This window comes from Perca flavescens, chromosome 9 (genome assembly GCF_004354835.1).
Source record: "Perca flavescens isolate YP-PL-M2 chromosome 9, PFLA_1.0, whole genome shotgun sequence".
NCBI classification, from domain to species: domain Eukaryota; kingdom Metazoa; phylum Chordata; class Actinopteri; order Perciformes; family Percidae; genus Perca; species Perca flavescens.
In genome coordinates, this window is record NC_041339.1 from 16,005,985 (window position 1) to 16,023,866 (window position 17,882).

General features: G+C 38.1%; 2 protein-coding genes across 4 annotated transcripts; one reads left to right on the forward strand and one right to left on the reverse strand.

The window, feature by feature from the left end:
• Positions 1-111: 111 nt before the first annotated feature.
• LOC114561845 (uncharacterized) lies at positions 112-10,076 on the forward strand. 2 transcript variants are annotated; one of them, XM_028587969.1, is made up of 15 exons: positions 112-316; positions 2,440-2,475; positions 2,915-3,006; positions 3,447-3,621; positions 3,758-3,894; positions 4,054-4,157; positions 4,253-4,658; positions 6,000-6,053; positions 6,170-6,232; positions 6,679-6,762; positions 6,874-6,965; positions 7,548-7,606; positions 9,190-9,360; positions 9,454-9,497; positions 9,630-10,076. In XM_028587969.1, exons 3-15 carry the CDS (start codon positions 2,974-2,976, stop codon positions 9,741-9,743), a joined length of 1,536 nt encoding a protein of 511 aa, XP_028443770.1. In that variant the 5' UTR covers positions 112-316; positions 2,440-2,475; positions 2,915-2,973; the 3' UTR covers positions 9,744-10,076. The 2 variants fall into 2 exon arrangements, with proteins under 2 accessions (XP_028443770.1, XP_028443769.1); XM_028587968.1 differs by lacking the exons at positions 112-316; positions 2,440-2,475 and having other exon boundaries at positions 2,914-3,006.
• Positions 10,077-12,623: 2,547 nt separating this feature from the next.
• Positions 12,624-17,807, reverse strand: LOC114561444 (torsin-1A-interacting protein 2). Of its 2 annotated transcripts, none has more exons than XM_028587470.1 (8): positions 17,552-17,807; positions 16,830-16,952; positions 16,173-16,364; positions 15,753-15,818; positions 15,526-15,663; positions 15,289-15,411; positions 14,234-14,284; positions 12,624-14,136 (listed from the first exon to the last, which is right to left on the reverse strand). In XM_028587470.1, exons 1-8 carry the CDS (start codon positions 17,628-17,630, stop codon positions 13,352-13,354), a joined length of 1,557 nt encoding a protein of 518 aa, XP_028443271.1. In that variant the 5' UTR covers positions 17,631-17,807; the 3' UTR covers positions 12,624-13,351. The 2 variants fall into 2 exon arrangements, with proteins under 2 accessions (XP_028443271.1, XP_028443270.1); XM_028587469.1 differs by having other exon boundaries at positions 15,753-15,854.
• Positions 17,808-17,882: the final 75 nt, after the last annotated feature.

Genomic DNA, 17,882 nt, shown 5'->3' on the forward strand with positions numbered 1-17,882 from the left:
ATTTTTCAAGTAGTTTTTAAAATCGGTATTTTAAAATGTACTTGATTACATTTTGAGTGAAGGATTGTATTTCGCTACATTACAAATCCCATCCGTTACTGAGTAAAAAAACAAAACCGAAAGAAAAAAAAGAGAGAACGGTCGGACGTGGAACTGAGAGGGAGACGTTAGCATGGACGTAAATGAGCTGTTATATCCCTCAAAAATGACTTGCCTGATGCGCACCGACATCTGAAGCTCTGCTAGTTATTAACATGCATCCAGATATGCAGCAGTCAAGACCAGCTTTGTGACAAACTACAAAATTCCTAAAACAGTAAGCCATTTTCTGAAAGGGAGTTTATTAAAGAGTTTTGGTGGACTCTGCTGTCCCAGAGGAAAAAAAGAGACATTTGAGAATGTGTCGCCTGACATAAAATTAATATTGAGCAGAATTGAGTTTAGCCTATTGTTCCGGCCCTCCACAAGAGTCCCTGTTTCTCATGTGGACCCCTTGGGAAAATGAATTGCCCACTCCTGCTGCCAGGACAACGTATGTAGGAGACTGGCTAAATTAATTCACATACATCTAATTAGCTCATATGGGCTACTTAGGTGTGTAGAAGCTAGCTGCTAGTCTGGGCTGTGAACATTAGGGTCTGTTTATATTAATATAATTAACAGTCTATGGGTCTTATGGAGTCAAAACACGTGATTTGGCCTTGATTTGCATTATAACTGTTGTTTGTTTGTGAAGAAAAGAAAGATGGCCCTCAGAACTAACAATGTATGGTACTTTTACTTTCAATTGATTCAAAAACATTTTATGGGATGGTCCGAACTAAAATGGCACATCTTAAATAACATGTGTGACATGTGTTATGTAATGTTGTTATTACATATACATTTGTATAGATGTTTATACCGTTGTATAGATTATTCTCTTATTAAAAACAAAATAGTTTTGGATTTATGACCCCTTGTCCTATTTCCACTACATGGGAGAGCTGCCCCCCCCCTCCCTTTTTTACAGTTTTTTTCTAAAAATGTATGTAACTAAGTAACTTTTACTTAAAGTACATTTTAAATGAATTACTTATTACTTTTACTTGAGTAATTTTTCAGATAGGTATTTTTACATGTACTTGAGTAATATTTAATCAAAGTATTGGTACTTTTACTTGAGTACAATATTTTAGTACTTTTTCCACCTCTGAAGATTATACACAAAAAGCATATATCCCCCTTCCGTAGACATCATTTCAGCCCTGCTGTTTTACCCATGTGCCTTAAATGCAAGACAACAACAGGTACTCTAACTCAATTGTCTTTTGGTCATGCCATGCCGAAACAATAAGCAATTGTTCTGTATTCTGTATGCTGTGAGGAAGAACATTTTATTGCAGCAGATCCTGCCTGAGTGGATTAATGCAAAAGTAACAACTATTAATGGCTAGCAGATAGTGTTGTTTGATTTAGTGCCATTACAGTACCTTACCTCTATATTACATTCAAAAACAGACCAATTCTATAAAATTTGGAACCTCTACCTGTAGAACCTGGTGTCTCTGCCATCATGCTACAAGGATATTCTTGGTGGTTCTTATTGCACAATATCATTGTAACCGTTGGTGATATGTGTGTGAATCTGATCTGGTGTTCTGTGTTTTTTCTCTCCTGTGGATTTTATAATGTAACCGTCTTCTACTTGTTGTTAAATGGATAACTAATAAATATATTGCCAAAAAAGAAATGTCAAGTTTCAAGTGGTTTACAGATTAGAGTAAAATTAAACTTGTCAAACATCATAAACATATTTAAACCTTTAATGGTCCCACCAAGTAAAAAGCAATGTAAAGATATCTGCTTGTCTTTACCCCTATGTGCAATTGAAACCAGAATGACTGGTTTTCTCCCCATTATAAGCCTCTACCAAATGCTTGAGATCTCAATTAAATGTAAAAGTGCATCTCTACCCAATATAATGCCCATTAACAGCAAATTCATATGTTCAACAAACTGTATAGACTTATATCTATTAAAGATAAATAAAAGACATTTTATTTTCATTAGACATCTCTTTCTATGGACAAGAGAAGCATGTAAAACATGAGACATAATGTTTTACATGTGATCAACTTACACACGTTAAAAGTAACAAACATTTAGCAAAATGCTATAAAAATAACAAAAAGTCATGTAACATGCAACGCTGTCTTTGTACTGTATAACTAATCTGACCTGCACATCTGTGTGCTGGCACAACAGAACAACCGTTTTTTTTTTTTAGGAAATAGACCCTCTACACACCGTATAGCAGGAAACATTGCTGGTTTGCATTCAAACACTCAGCCTTGGTCATACACTTCAATTTAGACACCTAACAGTGATAACTGTTATCATTATTATGCTTTCAGAAACACTTTGCAAAATTGTGACTTTTATCTTCTTCACTTACAGCAGCATCCCATTCCTGACCATCATGACCATATACAGGTATCTGGCTAAAGAGCATTTATATTACCTTCCAAGAGACTAAGCACACTTGATTTTCTATGTGTCATTATGGATTGATTTTCAATTGACAGTTATTTTGATTTGAGGTATTTATCAGTGAATTGTTTTGCGCCTGGCACTGCAGACTTGCATCTGTGTTGTGTGTAGTGCTATCAGCAGTGCTGCAGATGGAGCAATTACGGAACCTGATGCTACTATGAGAACAATCAGCAGTAAAAACAAAACTGTATGCTCCTTATCATTTACTGTAGGTGTGCGTTTGGTTCAAGTTCAAGCCGTGTACTTAGATTGCCCTTTCTAACTTCCTCCTTCAGTCTGCTGAGTTTTTGCGGTGCTCTCTAGCACTCATTGCACAACTATCAGTAGAAGGAGGATCCATTTCTGAGCTTCCTTCTGTTTTTCTGTTTTTCTTAAATAGATTAAGACAGCAAATTCTAAGGTCTAAGTGTCTAAGGTTGTAGAGTGACTTTTGGTTTCATGGTATTGGACCTTGTATACAAATATTTTAAGGTAAGAGAAAAGAGTTGTTACTATCTTTGTATATTTATTTGCCCCTGAGGTCTTAAGTGCTATAAATTCAAGTTTGACTTTGAATGAAACAGTTAGAGAGAGCTCTTAAAAATAATTGCTATTTACTTTCTAGGCTTAATTTTGTTTAAATGATTCCTATTTTCCTAAAGGATTCCATATACACTTTTCATACACTGAGTGATTCTGAAAAAAAAAAATTGCTATAATGTTAAGAGCTGACTTTTTTGTCTGTTTATATTAGTGTTTGTTTTGGGACAGTGTGGGAATGCTGCTGTCCTACTGCATTGTTCAAAAGTTGGGGAACTATTATGATACTTATGGTACCAATGCATCAGCTGAATGTCACTGTCACAGTGTTTTCAGGTCAAGGTTATTAATCCCCAGGGACTGCATGTTTATAAAGAAGGCTTGTTTTACAGATGTGGTTGTGGATTTTGATTGGACTTAACATCATCACAAAGGTGCATGGGTTTGCAAATGGAAAATTCCCACAGTCGTGTGAATCACTGTTACCTCAGCATGATGGTCGGACACCTATGAACAGTGAACCGCCCTTTGAGATGATCGTCGACCAAAAGGGAGACACTATTACAGGTACAGAGACTATTGGACCCCTTTTCCTGGAAGCTTGTTTATCACTATCAACCTTTGTTGCAGTGGTCATTCACTAAGTGTCTTAATTTTCTGCCCCATCACCTTCGCCCCGATGATTATCCAAACCATTTTCCAGTTTCTCTCCAGAGCAAGCAATCCACACCGTTCAGGGGATTTATGTTGGATGCTCGACAGAAAGGAAACCGTGCTGTAGGAAAATTCATCCTGCTTGAGCCTGATAACACTCGACTCCTGACGTGCAATAATTTTGCAGTAAGTACCCATCCCATTTCATCATTACTATTTGTGATGAATGCATTGAATTAATTAATTAAATAATTTAATTGAACTTGAAGTGTAAATTTAAGGTCAAAGCCTTATTAATCTTTCTTATGACTGTGACACTTGCTTTACTTGTGTGTCTCTCCTCAGGACACGGCTGTTAGTCAAAAAAACAATAGAAATAAGAATAAGATCCGAGTTAACTGGGCACCGCAGGGAGAAGACGTGGACATCATGGACTTCATCACTTTCAGGCATTTATACACTTTGACTGACCTCCAAAAGTCAATATTACAATGCAGAGCAAAATGATTGACATTAACATCTGTGTCTGTCTGACATGTTTCAGAGCCACATTTCTTGAAAAGTTTGTTACATTCTGGGAACCAATGGATCTGAATGTTAATTTAACTTCACCGACCACACCATCACCAACACCAAGTACTACCACAAGTTCTCCAACGCTAAGTACTACAACACCAAGTACTACACAGCCAAGTATTGCAACAGCAAGTACTACCACAAGTACTACAACACCAAGTACTATACAGCCAAGTATTACAACACCAAGTACTACACAGCCAAGTACTACAACACCAAGTACTACACAGCCAAGTAGTACACAGCCAGGTACTACAACACCAAGTACTACAAAGCCAAGTACTACATATACAAGTGATTCTGATACTACAAAGCCAACTACTGCAGAGACAAACATGACAACTAAAGGGCCACACAGTTGCAACCTATTACAGGTAAGGATACCATATAACCATATAAACTTTAACTATACAGTATATACTGTGCAAAGGTTTTAGGTAGGTATGAAAAAATGCTGTAAACTAAGAATGCTTTCAAACATGGAAGTGTTAATAGTTTATTTTCATCAATTAACAAAATGCAGTGAATGAACAGAAGAGAAATCTAAATTAAATCAATATTTGGTGTGACCATACTTTGCCTTCAAGACAGCATCAATTCTTCTAGGTACACTTGGACAAAGTTTTTGAAGGAACTCGGCTGGTAGGTTATCCCAAACCTCTTGCAGAACTAACCACAGATCTTCTGTGGATTTAGGCTTCCTCAAATCCTTCTGTCTCTTCGTGTAATCCCAGACACACTCGATGATGCTAAGATCAGGGCTCTGTGGGGGCCATGCCATCACTTCCAGGACTTCTTGTTCTTCTTTACACTGAAGATAGTTCTTAATGACCTTGGCTGTATGTTTGGAGTCGTTGTCCAATTTGGGGCCAATCATATGCCTCCCTGATGGTATTGCATGATGGATAAGTATCTGCCTGTATTTCTCAGCGTTGAGGACACCATTAATCCTGACCAAATCTCCAACTCCATTTGCAGAAACGCTGCCCCAAACTCGCAATTAACCTCCACCATGCTTCACCGTTGCCTGCAGACACTCATTATTGTACTGCTCTACAGCCCTTCGGCGAACAACCTGCCTTATGCTACAGCCAAATATTTCAAATTTTTACTCATCAGTCCAGAGCACCTGCTGCCATTTTTCTGCACCCCATTTCCTATGTTTTCGTGTATAGTTGAGTTGCTTGGCCTTGTTTCAATGTCGGAGGTATGGCTTTTTGGCTGCAACTCTTCCATGAAGACCACTTCTGGCCAGACTTCTCCGGACAGTAGATGGGTGTACCTGGGTCCCACTGGTTTCTGCCAGTTCTAAGCTGATGGCACTGCTGGACATCTTCCGATTTCGAAGGGAAATAAGCTTGATGTGTTTTTTATCTGCTGCACTAAGTTTCCTTGGCCGACCACTGCATCTACGATCCTCAACATTCCCTGACTTTTTGCAAGTGTACCTATAAGAATTGATGCTGGTTCAAAGGCAAAGGGCAGTAACACCAAATATTGATGTGATTTAGATGTTTTTTGGGGTTTTCTTTGCATTTTGTAAATTGATAAAAATAAACAATCATTTATATTTTTGAAAGCATTCTTTTACAAAAAAATTTCCACACCTGCCTAAGACTTTTGCACAATACTATATATATATATATTAAACTAAATATAAACTTCAACATTTTTACCTACACCCTTCCTCGCTGTTTCTCTTGATTTATCTTCAGGTAAATGCCATTGTGGGGATGAATTTCGTCTGTTTTTTGGTGGTAGTCAAAACGGTATGGTATTTATAAACTTATGTCACCCAGTAAATGCAGTTACACAATAGTCCTACTCCTACCCAAAAACATTGTACCAGAAGATTCATTTCTCTCTCACTCTTTCCACCCCTAAGGAGCTGCCTAATATATTGGCGACTACCCTCCACAACAGTCCCTTATCTTGTTGTCTAAATAAGGTAAGGCATGAGTAGGGGGGCTTGTGTTGTCAGTGGTCCCTGGTGCATAGCATAGGTAGGTCATTTGAATCTGATGCTGAAAATGGCAGACCCTGCCACTAACAATAAAAACTATTTAGAGAGGTAACATACTTACCGAGTTGAGCACCATTGAATGACTTTTGCAGAATGCCTAACTTTAATGCCTAATATTTCATCTAATGAGTGATCATTTGCATTTTCTGTTGGTTGTTCGTGCATATATATTTTTTCTGAAATGTTTTATGTTTAAAAGAATTAAATTTTAGCTTTTTTAAATGTAAAATCCCATATAAAGACAATCATTGCAAATCAGCATGATATGAGTGCATTTATGGCATTTGAAGACTCAGTCAGTATCCTGTGCTCATGTGTACAAACTTGATGAATACTACAGGTGCATTAAAATTACATTTTATTTCATGTAGGTGTTAAAGATACTGTGCAGTCTGCTTTGTGTGGCAGTTGAAATAACGGCCGTGGTCTTGTTTTGTTTGGCTGATACCATTAAAGTGAGTTATAATATGTATTGTTCAACATTTCTCTATATCGACATCCACATTTCTGAACTTTATGAGGTTATATTTATGTGTATATATATGTGTCTGTGTGGGCATGTTTAGGTCACTCTCGTTGCTCTTGTGTGTGTGGCGATAGTGTTTGATTTCATAAAGCTGGTAATCGTCTGTCTTCCAATTGGACCCAGTCATGAACTGTGAGTTCAACTTTCTCTTCTTCTGCCTTAAAGGTGCCCTGCCATACAAAAACCTTTTTACTTGCATTTTTGGAAATATGTTAGGTCCATATGTGTTTGTGTTATGTTGTGAATGTGAAAATGAACTGCTACCTCCTCTGTCAGCTCTAGCCACTGAAAAGAAATAAGCAGAGAAATCAGGCCAATTACAAAAGCTGGTCAGTCTGACATCATGTTGCCTGAGCTCCTTACTATTCATTAGCTCGCCCAGTTGGGCTGGGTAAAGGATTCTGACAGGCAGGCTCTCATTGGCTAGCTGTTAGCCAATCAGATTCAAACAGCTCAGCTTGTTGAATATTAATGAGAACTGGCAGAAATCGAGCGTAGTCTTCCTGCAGGCTTTCTATACCACGCTAGAATGGCTTGAAACAAGGTAACCAAGGCATTTTTTCCACAAACTTTTTTACAAAGTCCATGGTAGAACTTCAGACATAACCACAAAGTAATGAAATACGTGTGGCAGGGCACCTTTAATATTTGACTTGACGCTTACATCAACACTTGGTTCGCAGCTGTTTATGTTGCTCTTTTGTTTTCTTCAAGAAAGGAGATCTGTGACCTTATGGTCAACGTGTGTTCTGTCATCCATGTGATTTTTACAAGTAAGGAAATGCACTTGATTTTAATCTTAAAATAATAAACTTTACTGCATTAATTTCTCTCTTTGAGAAGACTTGTTTATCGTCTTTAAAGCAATGCTTATTTGCATTCTTGCTGAGAGTTAAGGCCAATTCACAGTTTGCGTGGATGTGTGGGTAAATTTCGGGCATCCGCCCAAGTCTGTAAATGTCGGAACATCTGAACGTAACAAAATCATCCGATCAGCGCCTCTAAAACTCAGTAATTAACATTGTATATCTTGTTAGTTACGGCTTGGCGTTTGACACAGAATAACTGGGTACAGCGTTCGAGGTGGAGCCCCGTTCATTCCTATGAGAGTTGCTCAGTGGCACATGAACCCATTATGGAGCCACAACCGCGTATAAAATTACCTGGATTATCGGCAATGCTTCCGCACTATGGGGCCCATAGAGCAGGAGCACTAGAGATCTCCGCTGGCCAAGTCAGCTGCTTCCGGTTTAGTTTTATTAAATAGTTCCACCAACCGAATGGGGATGATTTTATAGTTTTTTTTGGCACTTGTAGGCCTTTATTTGACAGGACAGCTGAAGACATGATTGGGGAGAGAGAGGGGGAATGACATTCAGCAAAGGGCCGCAGGTCGGAATTGAACTGAGCTATCTGGGCAGCTCTTCTAGACTTTTCAAAATGTTGGTGGACCGAATAGATCGAATACTGATAGTGAAATGAGTCATCTTGCAGGGGTTGTGGCGCTAAAAGAAATGTATCCACTGATTTGCAGACGTGTCTATCACCATGCAAGTCTATAGGAGAAAGTCATTTTTTTCAATTCCACCGCTTGACCACTATGTTCAATTTGCTTCAAAGCCTGGCGCACTTCCTGGGGGCCTGGTTGATTTCCCGTTATGTTCAGGCTTCAAGCTAATGCTGAGATAACCAGCTGCTGGTTATAGCTTTATATTTAACAGACTCCCCAAACTCTCAGCAAGATAAAATATATATCTATATAGATATAGATATATATATTTTAGAGATGGTCCGATAGTGCCTAAAATGCTGGTATCGGTATCAGGAAGTACTGGAGTTTATGCACCAATCCATCCAATACCATGTAATAAAGCCCTAAAGAAAATCTACGTTAAAGTAGTTTATTTATGTTCTTTTTCCGTTATAACTGACTGTCAAACTGGATAATAAAAGAAAGTTCTGGGCCATTCATTGTTTGTGTTTGTTCATGTTTTACAAAGAGTTTAACCTGAGCCAGACCGACAACAAAGATAGAAATAATATCACATCCATACAGGGATAGTAGTATTCAGTTGTTAAAACATAATAAAATATATGACACACTGGTATCGGATCGGTACTCGGTATTGGCCGATACGCAAGTTCAGGCATCGGAATCGGTATTGGGAAGCAAAAAATGGTATTGGACCATCTCTAATATATATATATAAAATATCAAACTTTTGTTTTGAAATGACAGAGACTAGCTAACTGTCACTGCTCACGTCTTCTCTTCACATAGTTGCCATTGTCTGTTTATTGCATATAATATATATTAATAATATAATATAATAATAATAATATTTTTCACTCACAGCTACAGTTGTCTTTGTTGGTGTGTTGGAGATGGACAACTGCAGAAATACCAAAGAAGACTCTTGGCTTCTGAAAGTGATGGTCGCTTACACAATATGGATTCTCCTGTTTTTAATTTGGGTTTCTGTGAACAGTATCCAAAGAAAGGCAATACTGGGGAGAAGCCAAATAGGTGAATGACTTGTAGTATAGTACTGTGTGAATAATACTAATATGCATGAAATACAGCATGGATTCTTATGAAGTTTACTATATTCTGTTACAGGGAATCAAAAACATGGTAAAAGATGGAGGAAACAAAAAAACATGGTGAGAGCCCGTCAACATCATGACAATAGAACATGTTTTGATAACGACAACTGTCTGCACCATACAAATCATGCATTACAGTAAAGATGCAAGTTGATTTCTGTTTCTAACCACTGCACCTTTGAATTTCAGAAGCTCAGTGCTGCAGAAGTAATGGTTACTGCTGTCTCAGTCATCCTCATTGTTGGAAACTTGTGTTTCGCTGTAGCTGTCACTGTTGGGATATTTAGGTATCAGGAAATGTAGGCCTGTGATTGGTGTGTTGGTACTTTCTTTGCATAGTTTTAAAGTTATTCATGTTTCAGATTCCTTACTGCAATTTACACTTGTATACATGCACATGCCTAATAGGGCATACTTTTAATTTTGATATTAGTACTTTGATATCTGTACCTTGTGGTTTATTTGTATACTGTTGCTGTGACCTGCAAATTTTCCCCTTCCCACCCAGTGATAATTAAATCTATCTATCTCTATCTAAATAGTATCTTATGTCAAGGATATTATAATAGTTGGTGCCGTAAATATAGCACATGTTGATTCCAATCTCAAAATAACAATAAAGCAACCTACTTTGAGCATGCTGGACAGTCTAATTTCATACTGACACAAACCAGTTAGACTGAACAGACTGGATAATGTTTCAGTGTTTACATGACTTATCACATCATAAAAATCATTTCCAAGGAAGTTTAACAAATTAGGTCATGTCACTTCTTATCAGAGTTAACCAAGGTCAATATCAATGTTTGCTGAAGTTACACTTGCCTATAGTTATGTATCTCCTGGTGCCAACAACATCCAGTCATCACTGAGAGAATGTTTTAGAGTGATCATGCCCTCGGTGAGTAACTGTGTGGAATGTGTTTCTCTTATGAAAAACAAGCCTAGCTATACTTGATATAGCTGAAATACTGTATTCATTTAATTGAATTTTTTACTATTATCTTTTTTATTATATACGTTTCCCCAGTGGGTAAATTACAATTTACACCACACACAGGCCTGAAATACACACACATGCTCAAGTCCTTTTACATGTACAAATGGAGAGTGAGTGGGCTGTGACTGCTGGACAGGCGCCCTGATTGGTTGGGGGTGGGGGCAGGAGGGGTTCAGTGCCTTGCTCAAGGGCACTTTGGCAGTGCCCAGGAGATGAACTGGCATCTCTCCAGCTCAGACCACACTCCATACTTCGGTTCGTACAGGGACTTGGTGGAGGCTCCAAAGATTTTTACTTGCAATAGCAATACTTGCAAATCTCTGAAAAAGAGAAATATACATATATTATATACAAATGTCCATACACAAACCAAACCCATGTAAATGGTTAGGATTCTTAAGGTTTATGTGTACATCACAGTTGCTTATGTAAACAAATATTTATATACTGTGACTGTAAAAAAAATATTGGTGCTATTCATTGTCATGTTTGTGTCAGCAAAGCATGATTCATAAATGATTACTCATTTCTTATTAAATCAATATAGTAACTAATATAGTTCAACAAGATAGTGAACCACACAATCAACCAATCAATCATCTTAGCTACTGATTAAACTTGCTGAACACTGACAATGAATCTTCATTTCATGGTCAACAAAAGCACAGGTAATATTTAGTTATTTTACACAGTTGAGTTCCAAATACATTTTTAAAGTCATGTAGACAAGATATACAGTAGCTCAGTCATGAACTCTTGCTTTATAATTTGAAACTATAAATAGTTAATTGCCTTTAGAACCGAGTCATACCTCATAACCTCTTAGTCAATGATTGAACTCCGGCTGTGTTGTACAGTTGGAACTCCCTAGTTACAAAGCTGGATACTGTACACCTTGTGTTGGACTTTCACCTTCTCATTATTACATTACTTATTAAAGGCAGGTTTATATTCTTGGCTTCATTACATCCTCTTCAATTGTCATGAAGTCAAATTTCACCAGTTGAGGACTTCTCCAGCAGCGGCAGCAAAAACTGTCATGTCCTGTTAGTAGTGTCCTGTACACTGTCCTGTGACTCCCAAGACAGTCAGACACTGTCCTGTGACTCCATGACTGTCCCGACTAGGGTTGGGCATCGTTTGGATATTAACGATTCTGATTCCAATTCCAATTCTTCCTTTTGATTCTTTGAGTGGTGGAGTTGAAATGGGTCACATGCTTATTTCACAAATAAGAGGAAAGTTTTATTTTGATTCAAAGGTGGGTTGCAGTTTGACAGGTCTTTTTCAATGTAAAATAAAGCCACACTAGAGAACCGCTTACTGTGCTCCAAGGCTGCAACGCAACAAGCGCCTGGCCGCTACGGAAACCAAAACGTGCGCATGTTAAATTTGGAACCCATGATCAGATTTGAAACCAAATCCTCCAAACGATTCCAATAAAGAAACTATTCCGATGGAATTGTAATTTTTGAAACGATTCCAAGTAGGAATCGGTTCTCGATGCCCAACCCTAGTCCCGAGACAGTCCTGTACAGTGTCCTGTGACTCCTATGACTGTCCTGGGACAGTCAGACACTGTCCTCACAGGACAGCGTACAGGACAGGACTGTTTTTGCTGCCACTGCTTCTCGACTTTTCTCTACCACAGTTCCAAAAACTAAGCTCACCGAGAGGAAGCATCAACCGCGAGTTACATTAATTATTAACTCTTCTAGTTATCAAAATAATCTTTATTGAAAATATACACACATTCATGTGAGCAAAAAAAAAAATGTATCTCTGAATGATAACACACAAGGAATGAACACAGAAAAAAAAAACTTTCTTGTATTTTGAAATTTAAATTAATTTGCACAAACTATTCTGCAAGAAACCTTGTTTGGGTTTTGACGTTGTCAAGATACAGTAGTCTCTTCTCCATATGGGTGTTTAAGGCACATTACGTGACTTGCTGACTAATATTTAGTAATATTTAATTTGTACAAATCCAAATCACTTGGTGAAAACCTGTATGTTTCTAACATTGTAAGTACATTTCAGTGGTTACTTGACAACAGGTGCAAAGAACAAATCTTTTCATATTCAATATATATATATATATATATATATATATATATATAAAAACAGCTATCAAAAAATATTCCAATCAAGGAAAGAGAGAACATATCACAAATATACACATTCAGAAAAAAACTAAGAATATAAAATATTTCTTAATAAAAGCCAGCACTCTTGTATAGATGTATAGTTAAAGAATACAGTTTTAGTGCAAATCCAATTGCGCAGACAAGAGAATTAAATGAACAATGGTACACACATCTCCATGGGGACATTCAACAGAAATATTAAGGAAGCCATCAGTTGAGATTTGATACAGAACAAGAAATATGAATTTGCTTCTAAAACAAAGATGCCCACAGAAAATAAAACATGTTTTATTAGTTTCTAAAGAAGGACCCAGTGTAATCCATGCTGATCTTTCACCAAAAACTCTTCTTAGATGGATTAAAAAGCGGTTGAACAACATGCTGTCAATACAGATTTATGGTACAATCCAACTATGTATATTGTATGCTAAATCTGCATGAGAATATGCATTTCATAACCTACTTTGGAAGTGGAATGATGATGGGACTGTAACATCCTTACGCAAAAGCCTGTACATGTACACGTGTAAAAACTCAGTGCTAAATCATCAACATTAGACAGCAAGAGAACAATCTCATCTCTAACAGAGAGAGATTATTACAACCTTTAAACATTTGAACTAAAATCTATATGGGAAATGTAACAACACGCACATTATATTTACATGTTCTCGGTTTCAGAGCTCCTGCCCAGTGCCAAGGAGGATCAGACTGGTCCAAAGCGGTATTGTGACATCTTCTTTGATGGCCAGCTTGGTTCATCAGCATCCTTTCTGCTCTACTTCCTTCTCAGACACCACGGGTAAGACAAGATGGGAGATGCGGCTCCACAGTCCACCGAACTTGTCAGCGTCCATCTCGTTGAAGCCAGTTTGGTTGCTGGAGTCCACCAGCTTTACCTTGACATATTCTTGCACCATCTCCTCCACTTCCTTCAGACTATGATTACCCTTGACCTCATCTTGAGGCAGTAGCACAGTAAACAACAAGAACACCCGCTTGTAGGCGGCGTTCTCGTGGTCGCAGTAGCGATAAAAAATAAGGGTGGAGCCCGGAGGCAGCTCTTCGAATCGATGAATTACAGCCACGGGTTTGTCTCCGTCGAAGGCTGCTCGAAACTGTCCGTCAATTTCCAGCTTCACCTCATCGCTGTCCTGGCCGGCTTTGCTGGCTCCATCGATGTAGAGGATGGAAGCGTTGAGGGCAGACGAGAAGGCGGAGGCCAGCCCCTGAGCCAGGCAGCGCAGTGTGGTCTCAGCTCTTTGGCCTGCAGTAAAGATCAGACTCACTGGCTCTGTAGGATGGGCTGTTTCGAGATGATTCTCCAGGTGGATCTTGCTCCTCTGCCACAACTCAGGCCGCTGACTAGGGAACTGAGTCTTAAGAAGAGAGAACCGATCTGCAAACACTTCTGGCTTTAAAGCCCTGGATGGATGCATTCCTTCATCTGCAGTCTTTTTGACTACAGGGATGATTTTGTATGCCAGCAAGATGGCAGAACAGAGCAACACAAGGAGAACCAAACGCCATAAACACCACAGGAATCCTGAAAGGACACAAGGCCATATTCATATGTAGTATTGCAAATAATGTAGAATATCTTTGGATGTATTGATAATGTATTTAAAATGACTGTAGCTTACCTGGGCAGGAATATCCAGAGCGTTTCTTGATAACATTGGTTTTCTTCATCCCTTGTAAAAGACAAAATCTCATTAAATCAATGTCATACATGTCACAGCTACATTAGATGTTGCTAATGACTGAAATATCCAGTTACAGTTTTTTTTACGATTGCTGTGACAATTTTTTCAATACTTTTAACAACTTTCCTAAACTCTTAAGGAACCAACACATCTATAACACACAATTGGCAAAACAGTTAATTTCATGCTCAAAATCACACAGTGAAAACTAAACTCTAACACAAATTTTCAAAATACAACAATTCACTAACACAATACACTGTCTACCAAAACAATGCAAACATGTCTCAAAATCAAATAATTCTTCCAAAACACTAACACGTTCTCTCCCAAAAGGCACATTTAGTCAATCATAGCACAATGTTATACAAAACACTAACATCAGATGGAATTATAGAAACTGCATTATTTTATGTGTGTCAGGTCTGCCCTTATACAATAGACAATAGTATATTGTATTGATCATAGATTGTGTATTACACTGCAGTTTCTCTTGAAGCTTCTCTACATTTGTGTTTTATTGGGTTTAGTAAATGTATTCATTTTGTTTCTTTTGCTGCAGAAATTCAATACAAAAAAAGTAATGACCCATCTCAGAGTAGCTTTATAGAATTTACGGTTTATGAAAAAAAATAAGAAAGAATAAAATGCAGGGGATATATTTGTGTTTATTTGTGAACAGCTGTTCCCTTTCACTTTAGCCTATAAATTAGGTTTAGAGCATGATGTTATCTGTTCTGACTTGCAGCGTGAAAGCATTTTTGAATTTGGCAGTACATATCCATTGTTTTGGTCTTGGTTGAGCTTGTTTGTAAAAGATGTTCAAGCATTTTAAATTTGTGTTAACTGTATGCAATTGGTGTCAAAGCAACAAGAAATGTGTTAATTGTATAGCCTACACAGACAAATGTTTAGGAAAGAGTTTAGGAAAGTTATTAAAAGTATTGAAAAAATTGTCATAGCAATCGTAAAAAAATGTACAGTGCAAATACCTTGTTTTTTCTGCTGAACGGTTTCTTCTCGAGCCGGTATGTTATTCACACGCTGTCGGGTTGTGTAGGATTTCTCTGAGGTTGGATACGCACTTGGGACATGGTGGTTAACTGCCAGTATACCTAAAAGTGAAGCAGAATTGATCAATGTTAAAATCCGTTCCTTTTTAGATATGTATGTAAATCTATTGGACAGGTGCTCAATTAATTTTTTTTTAATACAAATGTCTACAATACCAGTGCTCTTGGCTTTGGCCTCCATCGTTCTCTTGTAGTCATCCATGCTATGGATCGTCACATCATGTTGGTTTGCCGGTGGTCTGATTTGCGCAGTAGACTTGGTGGGGGGTACACGTGCTTTTGTTGATGGTTTAACTGAAAACAAACAAGCCCCATTAGTACTGTATTATCCCTTCCTTGACGTAATCATTCCCATGCAGAATGAAGCTAAAGCCTTTTCCTACCGGTCTTGGTTTTCATCAAGTCTGCATCTTCATGTACAGCATGACTGGATCTGCATTCATGAAGTACTACACGAGGGGATAAATTCATATCTCCAAAATCGCCTGATTCATAAAGAGAGAATAGCTTGATTTGAATAAAAACGCTAACCTGCCTGTGATTAGAGCTGATGGTGGCAAGAAGTCTTATGAATCCGTGGTTATTAATGGGTAAACAATCAGAGTACCCTACGTTTGTTATTTAAGAGCAACTGCATGCATAGCTAATTAATAGTAATAGCTAAGTAAGTAATTCATGATTTAATAGCATCTGCTTTGGTGTACACACAGACCACTGTGTTCTTATAACATTGCATTATTTACAAAAAATCACTAAGCATGACATGATCGAGCATGGAAATATCCATTAGTTGCAGCACTAACCTTGGCACCTTTCAACCTTTGGTTGAGGAGTGAGATGAGAGGAATCCTGTATAATATCCATTTCCTGGTCTTCATCTTTATTTTCCTCCAGATCTTCAACTGATTCCTGGACATCCATCTCAGTGTCATTCTTATCACCACTGCCGCCCACTGCTCCTCCAGTCTCCAGCCTGCTCTTCTTGCTAGGGGAAACTGTTAAAGGTCCCATGGCATGAAAATTTCACTTCATTTTTTAACATTAATATGAGTTCCCCCAGCCTGCCTATGGTCCTCCAGTGGCTAGAAATGCCAATAGGTGTAAACCGAGCCCTGGTCATCCTGCTCTGCCTTTGAGAAAATGAAAGCTCAGATGGGCCCCCCCCCCCTCCCTCTCTCCTCCTCAATAGCTACAGACACAGAAATGGCACACACTAAGGAAAGCTCATTGTGGGACTGGCTCTAGTGGCTGTAATTCTGCACCAAGGCTGAATTTTGGGAAAGAGACTTCAGATACAATATTAGGGGACCACTAAGGCCTATATAAAAGCATCCAAAGAGCACCATGTCATGGGGACCTTTAAATGGGAAATAAAAGTCTCAGTTTTTCACACCGCCTTTAATAGTACAGACTGGGGGTTAACTGTGGTTGTAAATAGGAAAATACTTAGAGCATCCCACCTTCATCCTCTAAGCCAGTCTCCACATCTTTGGAACCATTGACAGCTGTTAAAGGGGCTTGGCTTTCTAACCCCTTTCTGGTCCGTTTTAGAGGACCTCTGGGCGTCGCTTCAAAACTCAATACTAATGAAACAGAAACAGAAAAGACATTATTATAGTAAGTATTTATTATTTAAACATTCATGTTTACATACAGCTTATTCATTGGCAGTTACTGTCCTTCACAAATTAATAATACGTTATTCCACATGTATTATGTTAGATCAATCCCTAACGTTAACGTTATATTTTAACTTACATTATTTTCTGTTTAGTTTTTTTTAACTTGTGACTTTTTTTTTTTTTTTTTTTTTTACAAAATGTAATTAGCATTGTTGGAGTGTGCCTTACACCCAAGATTTTCAGTAATAACGATTACTTTTGAAATTGTGCATCTTAAAAAAAACTTAACGTATGTGTCATTATCACTGTAACGTTAACGTTAGCTAGTTTAAATAAAGTTTTAAAGAACTCCTACACGTTAACGTAGGACTCATTTGCTCGCAATTTCCTAGTCTGAGAATCGCCTACAGCTAATGTTAGCTAATGTTAATTACAGCAGAAATAAAATGTTTTCGTCGTTAAACTTTAAGTGATCTTAAGTCCGCTAACGTTAGCTTCGATGGCTAATATAGCTAGCTAACGTTAGCAAACGCTAATTGTCACACTAGTCATTTGCTTACCTTTAACGTAACCCGAAGACTGCCTTGTCGATCGTCTCAACGGGCGAGACACTTTATTTTCAGAAACCCTGGAATCCATTTTTAGATTAGCTATAACTTGAGCGATGGCAGAAACATAAATTAAAAAATACAACAAAACACCGTGTTCACAAACTTCCTTATAGTTGTTAGGGGAACCATTTTGTGACAGGACGCCTTCGCTTCTTGTTCAGAAATAAGTTATCTCCACGGAAACAAGCGCACTACTGAACGTTCCGCCCTGTCGGTGCCTTTCATAGGATGGCGAAGGCATACTCCCGCCCTATTCTGCCTTACTCTGCCCTTGATTGGC

Excerpts from the sequence above, each read along its gene's own strand:
- LOC114561845 (XM_028587969.1), top strand. The coding sequence starts at position 2,974 with ATGGTATTGGACCTTGTATACAAATATTTTAAG. Across the intron at positions 4,659-5,999 it reads ACAGTTGCAACCTATTACAG|GTAAATGCCATTGTGGGGAT; the intron begins GTAAGGATACCA and ends ATTTATCTTCAG. Across the intron at positions 9,361-9,453 it reads ACTGGGGAGAAGCCAAATAG|GGAATCAAAAACATGGTAAA; the intron begins GTGAATGACTTG and ends ATTCTGTTACAG.
- LOC114561444 (XM_028587469.1), bottom strand. The coding sequence starts at position 17,630 with ATGGATTCCAGGGTTTCTGAAAATAAAGTGTCTCGCCCGTTGAGACGA. Across the intron at positions 16,953-17,551 it reads GTCTTCGGGTTACGTTAAAG|TATTGAGTTTTGAAGCGACG; the intron begins GTAAGCAAATGA and ends CTGTTTCATTAG. Across the intron at positions 14,285-15,288 it reads CGTTCAGCAGAAAAAACAAG|GGATGAAGAAAACCAATGTT; the intron begins GTATTTGCACTG and ends GTCTTTTACAAG.